This window comes from Galeopterus variegatus, unplaced genomic scaffold (assembly GCF_000696425.1).
Source record: "Galeopterus variegatus unplaced genomic scaffold, G_variegatus-3.0.2 Scaffold201, whole genome shotgun sequence".
NCBI classification, from domain to species: domain Eukaryota; kingdom Metazoa; phylum Chordata; class Mammalia; order Dermoptera; family Cynocephalidae; genus Galeopterus; species Galeopterus variegatus.
The window spans coordinates 358,516-367,661 of NW_007726312.1; the positions used below are offsets into that span (position 1 = coordinate 358,516).

The 9,146-nt window shown below is 63.1% G+C and overlaps 1 protein-coding gene across 1 annotated transcript; it reads right to left on the minus strand.

Moving 5' to 3' along the window:
* Window positions 1-747: 747 nt before the first annotated feature.
* Window positions 748-3,536, minus strand: HIC1 (hypermethylated in cancer 1). The gene is made up of 3 exons (XM_008565716.1): window positions 3,500-3,536; window positions 2,905-3,153; window positions 748-1,951 (listed from the first exon to the last, which is right to left on the minus strand). Exons 1-3 carry the CDS (start codon window positions 3,534-3,536, stop codon window positions 870-872), a joined length of 1,368 nt encoding a protein of 455 aa, XP_008563938.1. The 3' UTR covers window positions 748-869.
* Window positions 3,537-9,146: the final 5,610 nt, after the last annotated feature.

Sequence of the window (9,146 nt, forward strand, 5' to 3'; positions counted from 1 at the left end):
GGTTACTGCTTTATTGCTGTTTGGTTTGAGTATAGAAAATGGAAGCGGCTCTGGAAGAGCCTGTGTACAAGGTAGGAAATATACAAACGAGGAGGAGGGAGCTAAAGAGACCACGTTCCAGCCCAGCCCAGCCTGGGCGTGGGATGGGGGGCCACCGGGGCGCATGCAATAAATATGGTCCGGGGCCCCAGGGAAGGGAGGGGACACCGCGGGAGTGGGAGACCGGGTAGGCCAGGGCTGTCTCAGCCCTCTGACCCCAGAACTCCCCACCGTTGGTGGTCGGAGAGGGAAGGCTTGGCCCTGGGGCTAGTGCCACTTGTGCAAAATGAGGAACTTCACATTATCAGTCCCGGGGTGGGGGGGAGCGGGGAGCGGGGGTGCCCTCCGGCCGGCTCAGTCCCCTCCCCACTCCCCAACTCTGCCCGACGCTCCGACCCCAGCGGGGAGATTCACAGTGAGAATGGGTGTGGTCGCAAGGGCCGGAGGTAGGGCTGGGAGAGCCCCAACAGTGACATCCCTCCCCCCAAGAGCAGCACGGAGCCAGAGGAGGGAGCCAACGAACCACAGGAAGAGGCGGGGAGAGGCCGGGGGTCTCCTTTGGTCAAAGCTGATATCAAAAATATAGATCTCCCTTCCCCCATCCCACCCCGTCCCGGGGTTTTCCCCTACCCCCACCCCGGGCTAAGGCACAAAGCAGTGAGGCCAGGTGAGGCCGCAGAGAGGTGGGGCCGCCACTGTGGTGACGCTGCCGCTGCTATTACAGTTGTCCTGGGTGCGGTGTGCCTGCACGCTGCTGCCGCCGCCGCCGCTCCCCAGGGGTGTGGGCCTGGGCCGCGCGGCAGCGACATGGCGGGGGGGCGAAGGGCGTCCTAGGTGGGAGAGAAACGGTCGATGGTCCGGCCGTCGGGTCCGGCGGCCAGGTGAGCGCTCTGGCTCAGCACCTCGGCCGCCTTGTCCGGGCTGAGACCCAGCTCCGCGGTGAACTTGGCCAGCGGGTAGAGGCTCTCGAGCGCCACCTTGGGGTCGTGCAGGAAGTGCGTGGTCTGCGCCAGCAGCTCGGCGGCGGCCGCCTTGTCCTGCTGCTTCAGGCTCAGCTGTTCGGCCGTGAGGCGGGCCACAGCAAAGACGCCCTCGGGAAAGTCGATTTTGCCCTTGCCATCGGGGCCGGGGACGCCGGGTAGCCCCCCCAAGCCCGCCAGCGCCCCGGCTGCGCCGGCTGCGCCCCCCACGGCGTGCATCTTCATGTGGCTGATGAGGTTGCGTTGCTGTGCGAATTTGCCGCCGCACACCTGGCACTCGTAGGGTTTCTCGCCCGAGTGGATGCGCATGTGCTCGGTGAGGCGGTACTGGCGCGTGAAGCGCATGCCGCACGCGTCGCACGCGAAGGGTTTGAGGCCCAGGTGGCTGCGCATATGGCGCGTCATGGTCCCGCGCTGCGTGAACTTCTTCCCACAGATGGTGCATGGATAGGGCCGGGTCAGCCAGTGCGTCTTCTCGTGCTGTCGCAGCGTGGCCGGGTCCTTGTAGCTCTTGTCGCACGACGCGCAGCGGTAAGGCCGCAGTAGCTCTCCTAGGCCTCCCGGAGCCCCAGAGACCTTGTCCCCACCGCTGCCAAAAGGGGGCCCTAGGCCGGCGGCCCCAGCAGCCACCTCAGCCGCCTCGGCCCTACCATACAGCGCCTCCTCCTCCTCCACATGAGCCTCCACGTGCGCATTCAGCTGCTCCGAGCTGGGGAAGCCCTTTCCACAGGGGATGCACACGTACAAGTTGTCACCAAAGCTTTCTGGCTCACCGTAAGCCAGGTGCGGGCACGGGTAGCCCTCGAGGTGGCCGCCCGGCGGGCTGGGGTCCTCGCTGCTGCCAGTCTCCTCGCTGCTGCTCTTGTAGTCGTCGCCGTCGCCGCCCGCGCCAGGCCCGTCCAGGCTGCCCGGGTAGCGAGGCGGCGTAATAACTTCGTATAGCATACATTATACGAAGTTATACGAGAAGACAGTCGTGCATCAGATTTGGAAAGTAACTAGTCGGAAAGCAGCAGGTTAGAATGCTCAAGGAGAGAGGTCTTAAAAGGAGGGGAAGACTTGATATATTACTTATTGTGATTGAAAGTCTGAAAAAAATTGAGAACAAAATTAAGACAGTTTATAATTCTAGGAAAAAAATCACATGGGGAATATAAAAACTGCAATTGGTAATTGTAGAAAAATCAAAAACAATAAAGGAAACATAATCAAAATCTATTATCTTGTTCTGTGAACAATTTTTACACAGTCAATAATAAAAACAATATTGATTTGCAACTTCTAGAATTAATCTATAGTGATAACACAGAAGAGTTAACTATGGTTATAAAAAAATTAACACTAACAATCTAGAAATAAAGTACAAATGAGAGAGACTGGGATATCAAGGTGCAGAAGAGTGCGTGAAAAGCAGAGGGGATGCTAATATTCTCATACCACAATCTGGGGAGTGAAAAGATAGTGTTTATTTCTGAAGGGTCAGGAAATAATTCTGTGGGTGTATTAATTAAAGGTGCAAGGTACAAGGGTAAGATGTAGGAAAAGAATAAAAAGCAGGTCATTGGGATGGTGATCAATAATGAGGAATAAATGGAAATTTTGGGACATCTCTGATGGAATACACTGCAGTAAAAAAAAAGAAGGCCATTTAGATATAGGAAAATGTTTGAGATAAAACTTTAACAGGAAAAAAGTAGATTATAAAATTTTATTTATAAAATGTTATTTAGTTATTTCCGGATGACAGGCTCATGGCTGATTTTTCAATACTTAGTTTATTCAACATATCTCCTGTATTCATCATTCAGCAGGATTATTGGGTGTCTCTCATGCTTTTGGCAGGAGAAATGGATATGGCACCTTACAAAGACAACCAAGGCCCTGCCACACAGTCTAGCCGGGCTCACCATGTCATGGTCCAGGTTGAGCAGGTTGTCATGCACCACCAGGGACTTGAGGTAGGCGCTGCTGGCCGCCAGCACGTTCTTGTGCGCGCGGAAGAGGGCGTTCTGCACCACGATGATCACGTCGCACAAGAAGCCCTTGGTGCGCTGGTTGTTGAGCTGCAGCAGCAGCTGCCTCGAGTGTCCGGGCGCCTCCATCGGGTCCAGCATCGTCTGCCCAGCACACTCTCCTGCGGGGACACACACCAGCCGGGTAAGAGCCGCGCAGCGCCCTCGCCGCCGGTACCCAGCCCGGCGCTTCTCCCCTCCACTTCCCTTTCCCCTCAGCTGAGCAGGGACATCGACACCGCGGCCTGGGCTCTGGCGGAGGATCCTCGGCCTCCGGCAGTGGGAGCCTAGGCTGACCGGCCCGAACCAGAAGAAGGAGCAGCAGGAGGAGAGCCGCTGCCCCGGTGGAGAGGAGGCCAGGCTGGCCTGTGCGTCCCGGCCCGGACGCCGCCGGGCACACGGGCTGGCTGCTGGGGGCTTCCGAGCAGAAAACTGATCAGGCGAAGTGACCCTTCTGGAGACAGTTACCCGACTTAAGTAAAATGTCCGCTTCAGGAAAAGTCATTCAGGGCCGAGAAGTTTGCCCGAGTGAGGAGAAAGGGAGCCGAGTAAGAAGCGCCTCCCGCCTCGGGAGAAGTTGCCCCCGTTGGGGGAAGTGATACGGAGGAGGGCAGCGCGGTGCCCGCCGTGGCGCCGCCCTGGCCCGGGGCTGTCAAGCCCTCAGTCGAGGCCCGGGCGGCGGCCGCAGTGCGGGGAGCGGAGGCAGCGGCTGCCGTGACGGGCAGAGCGCGAAGGCCGGGCCCCGGCGCGGGGAGGGCGTTATATCGGGGCAGGAGGCTGAGGCAGGAAGCAGGTGGGGGGGAGGGGGGAGCCACGCAGCTCCCAGGGGAGGGAGGGGGCAGCGCCCCGGGCGGGCACAGAGCGCAGCCGGCTGCGGCCCTGACCCCTGCCTGCGCCCCACCCGCGTCCAGTCCCCGGCCTCGCCTCGGCCTCGGCTCTGCATTCGCGGGTGCGGCGCCTCCCTCCCAGCTCTCCTCAGCCCCGTTTCCCCCGGAACTCCGCCGCCCCAAACTTGGGGAGAAGTTTCCCAACTTCAGACAAGGCGGGAGGAGCGCGCCAGCCCCCGTCCCTCGCCTCCCAGCTTTTCCTCTCGGCCCCCAATTCCGGCGGCCAGGAGGCCACGGGCCCGGAACCGAGCCGAGCTCCTCTGCCCGCCTGCTCGGCCGCCCGACCCCGTTCCCCGCCTGGCCCGCAGGGCCTCGCGGCCCGTTACCTGCGGCCGCAGCCCGACTGGGGCTTCCCTCCCCGCGGCGGTGGCAGCTCCTAGCCGGCGCCCCACCCGCCCCGCTGCCAGCCTCCGAGCTGTGCCAGGGCAGCGCCCCTGCCAGCCCCGCTCGCCAGCTCCCCTTCCCTTCCCTTCGCCTCTCTAGCCCATGTGCGGGCAGAGCCGGTCCCGGACCGCTGACCCCGCCATGAACCCGGCGCGGAGCAGCGGCCTGGAGGTCTTGAGTCCAATAGGGGCGACGCCGGGAGCCCCGGACGCCAGCCTCCAGCCGCGATGGGGCGGCCGGGCTAGAGGATGCGCCGAAGACGGCCAGCGCGCGAGGACCGGGCTGTCCCGGGTCCCCTGTCCCTCCCAGTTCCCAGCTCGAGGACCCACCTGGGGGGCATGTCGGAAGCCCCGGGCCCGGCTGTCAGCGGATCCAGGGGGGACGTGGCTGCACTGCGCTGCCCTCCGCCCGCCGGGCCCCCGGTCGGTCTGTCCTGATGGTCCGTCCTCCCCGCGTCCTGGTCGCGTCTCAGCCTCGCCGCGCTCTCAGCACACTCTTATCTGGAGCGGCCCGGCATGGCCGGCGCTGCTGCGGCTATGGCGCCACCTCGAGGCCTCGCGGGGCTCTGCGCAGCACGGCAGCGACCTTCCTCCCGCGCACCTGGGCTGAGCGCTCGCAGATGCGCAGCTGAACCGGGGAGGGAGACCTATGGGCAGGCTCACCCTCCGAGATGTGCCCACCTGGGGACCCAGGCCCCAGACCTGCGAGCCCTATACACCCTGGAGTTTTAAGCTGAGCGCGCCCGTGCACATATTTCTATGTACACAGCTCCAATTCGGAAAAGTCCTGCCCGCAAGGAGGGGGCTCAGGTGACAGTAGGTGGTGGGAGGGAAGTTATGGAACTCCTAGGCGAGACAACGGTAGATAAGATCTCGGGGAACTCTCCTTAGACATTCCTAGACAGAACTGTCCGCTTGGACCCACCCCCCAGCACACCCATCCTCACGCAGGCGTACAGGCTGATACACACAGCACAAACCCGTTTGCACCCAGACCCTCCCCAGGCATTGGTCTCGTGAGCGCGCATGTTTACACAGACACGCCCGCCCCCTCCCGGATCCCTGCTCTCTGGGATACTCCGGGCACTGCCACGTAGGGCGCTCGGTGAACCTGGGCAGAGGTGTTACCCAAACAGCTCGCCCTAAACCCTGCGGGTCTCCGGAGGGACTCAAGGATACTCGACTGGAAATGGCTGGACAGCGCCTCTCGGGGGTCCACAGAAGTGACCCCAGCCCCCAGATTCCCCGTGTGACACGGCGTGAGTCACTTTTTCTCCAACCCACCCACTCTAGAGAAACATGACAGAAGAGCCTGCGGCTCGGGACCTCCCGCAAGGTCCTGCACCCCACGTGAAAGGCCGGTTCACGCGGATGGCGCTTCTTTCGGGAGAGAGGAGACCGCGCACTGGCGCGCGGGCGCTCGCGCGGACACTCCGGAAGTGGCCCTGGGCAGCCGCGCGCGGCCCCAGGCCTGTTGCGAGAGCTGCGTCTCTGCGGCCCACGCTCCGCCTCCTCTCCGCACCTCTTGACCCCCCGCCCACACGCGGCGGGGGGAGTTCCCCGAGAACGCTCGCAGCTTCTGATTGGCTGCGCCTCCCTCAGCGGCCCAGCGCTAGAGGCCGAGGAGAGGCGTTACCATGGTAACAGATGAGGTTTGCCCAGATCGCGTCTCTCAGAGGCCTTGGAGAACTTAGCAACCGCGCCAGGCCGCGGGCCGGCGGGGGCCGCGCTTGCCGCCCCCCGCGCTGTCCTCTGGCCCCCACGCCCCCGCCAGAGGTAGTGGCTGAGTCACCCAACGAGGGGCGGCCGGCACGGCCACCAGCGGTCCCCGACAGACACCAAGGTCTCGAGCGCCCCCCAGAGGCTCCCTTTCCTCCGCAGGCTGCTTCAAGGCTTCGGTGCCACATTCCAAACAGGTCCGCGTCCTGAGTCCGCCCCTCACCGTTTCCGCCCCGTGTTGCGGATCCATCTTATTCACGTTCTCTCCTTCGTCCCCCTAAGGCGTCCTCCCTAGAGAAGTAGTGAGGTCCCCAAGATGAAAATGGTGGGCTCCGGAGCTACCCGCCTCTGGGGGGGGGGGGGGGGATCCCCGACATCTCTACCGAAGGCGGTGCTGTAGGCTGAGGTGGAAGAGCGTACGGAGTGTTGGGTGGAGATGGAAAGGCTCCTCAGAAGTGCTCTTAGAGGTGGGCTTTGACGGATGAATAGGAGTTCTCCCATTGTGCAGGAAGGCGTTCCTGGAGAGTAGAACCGCTGCGAGGAAGGCTGGCCGCCCGAAAAGGAGAACGCTAGGAGGCCAAACCCCAGAGGGCACGCAGGGCCCCTCTGGCCCCATCTCTGCTTTAATCTTTTCTCCTTTTGATAGGGTCAGATCCCAGCCTTACAAGGAACCCCTCGGCCCCATGTGTCTTTTGTGCAGTGAGTCTGTCCACTGTCCACCCACCCCAAAATCCGCTGTGCACATGACCTTTGTTTTTATTCTCCAGCACTTCCAGGACACCTCCCCAAGTTAATTCACTGCTCCTAGGCCCTCCCCTCAAGCCGTCAATGCATCTGTTACCGGGAGGGTCTCACGCCCTGCTCACAGCCCAGCGGCAGCGCCAGGGCTCACCTGCCCTCTTGTGGATTCACTCTTCGATCTTGACCTCCTTCCCCAGCTCCACCCGCCCCTCCCCACCCTAGTCCATCTCCCCTCCCTCATTTAGAGCCTTCCTCAGTTTAGATGGCTCTAGGCTGGGCCAGAACCATTCATTTCCCTGCTCCACCCGAGGGAACTTGTCCCACATGACATGGGTTCTTCTTGCGAGTTCTGACCTCCAGGAATTCTGTCTCGCAGGAAGTGATTCCCGCCACCCCCCTGGAGGCCCTTTTCTGCCAAACTGCTGTGCCCTTGGTCTCATTCACTCTTTATCACTCTCATATCAGTTCTGCCAACGTCCATCATTTTACAAATGGGTCTTAAGTTGACCCCGGGGTGCCCATTGGTCCACGCTCTGGAGCTGGGCACTGCCGATCTGTCCTCCTCCCCTTCATTTGCTGAGACTGCCCCTTTCTCTCGCCCCCTATTCCTGGCATCTTACCCCAACCTCCTCATAGAGGACCCTTTGATCATTTCTGGGGAGCACAGACCACCTTCCTCAATTTCTCTGCCTTCCCTCTGGTCTCCAGCTCCTGGCTGGTATCTAAGTTCCCGCTGGATCCTCCCTCCCAGGTTAGTCTCCTCCACCAAAACCTTCCAAGATTTCTGGGCTCCCCTACTCGTCTTCCCCTAGCATCCTGATGCCACAACTCTAACTGTGCCCTAGACTCCTCCGCGGGTCCAGCTTCCTCTCCTGCCCCACCAGGACGAAAGGGTGACCATGCGGGTGTGACGCTGCCGGGGGGCATCCTGTGACGTCAGAGTCGTCAGGTCCAAGAACTGAGAAGTGGGGGTGGGGACTACCGGTGAGGACCCCCGAAAAGCTAGGCAAGGCTGGGGGCTGTGGCCCCAGGAGTCTCAGAGCTCCGGAAGGCGAGAGTGAATAAACACATAAGGGACCGCTGCACCCTCCCTGCACTACCTATCCTCGGGCCCCGAGCCCGCACTTCCGGAAAGTTAACCCCTTGTAGGCCCGAATAGGGGGCGCGGGCTGCCCCCACCCCCCTCCTGCTTCCGTGCACCCTCCTTCCCCTCCTAGCTCCCGGTCGCCTCGGTCCCCACCCCCGGCCTCGCCACTATAAATAGCCCCTTTTCCCATTTCCTAAATTCCCCGCTGACGTCGGCAGCGCGTCAGTGTGTAGGAGCCGCGACCGCATGAATGAGCCGCCGCACGAGTACTACGCGCGCCTATAAAAGCCGCCGCGCCTGCCGGGCTGCGGGAGGCGAGCGGGAGCCGGCGCGACGCGGCCCGCCAGGTAAGCGGCGCTGATCGACCGACGGGCCACTGACAGGAGGGCAAGGAGGAGACCGGTGGGCGGCGGGTCGGAGGGCCCCTCCAGAGTGGGAATGGGTACGGGGGGTGTGGGCGGCGAGGGTCTCCCTCGCACCTGGTGGAGCCGGGGCCAGAGGCGGACACAGACCCCCGCGCAGCACCTGCCGGCACCGGGATTGAGACGCAGCCACTTCGGAGCAGAGGACGGACCTCAGAGACCCCGAGGCTTTTCCTGGGGCTCCTGCGCCATCCTCCCAAGAAAGCGGGGCGAAGGTGCTGGCGCCCCAGAAGACGCACCCCCTCCTCCCCCTCCCCGCAGAGCGGTGACTCAGCCTCCTTGTCCCCAGCCGGCTGAGCGGAGGCGCAGGCGAGAGACAGACGCCCACCTGCCCGCCACCCTGGCCGCGGCTGTCTCAGGACCCCCGCCCTGCATTCTGCCAGGGGACCCCATCCCGGTCCCGTCCAGTCCCGTCGGGCTAGTCCCGCTGAGCCCACGACTTCCCGCCTCTGCGAGCGGAGCTGTCCTCTCAGGACCAGGCGGGGGCGGGGCCTCGGCCAGACCGCCCCGCCCCCATGCCCCCCCCGCCGGAAGTGCCTCCCCTCTGGGGCATCTTTGACGTCACAGGACTCTGACGTCAGTGGCCGCGTGCTTGTCCGCAAGCTCTGGGGCCGAAAAGGGCGGGGGACGTGGGGGAGGAGGAGCAGCAGCACCCCCGCCCGGGCAGCGCGCCGGCACCTTGGCTCTAGACTGCTTACTGCCCGGGCCGCCCTCAGTAACAGTCTCCAGTCACGGCCACCGACGCCTGGCCCCGCCCCAGGACCGCGGACTCGGCCTCTCGCCGCGCCCCCCGGCCCCTCAGTCCTTCGGGGGTCTCGCAACCCCATGCTATCTGCCAGCGCCGCCGCTGTCCGCGGCGCTGATCCAGCGCCAGCG

Bases quoted from the DNA above. Each gene is read 5' to 3' on its own strand.
- HIC1 (XM_008565716.1), bottom strand. From the start codon at position 3,536: ATGACTTTTCCTGAAGCGGACATTTTACTTAAGTCGG. The intron at 3,154-3,499 runs GTAACTGTCTCC...GTGTCCCCGCAG, and splicing joins GGACATTTTACTTAAGTCGG to GAGAGTGTGCTGGGCAGACG. The intron at 1,952-2,904 runs GCAGGGCCTTGG...TGCTATACGAAG, and splicing joins GAGCCCGGCTAGACTGTGTG to TTATTACGCCGCCTCGCTAC.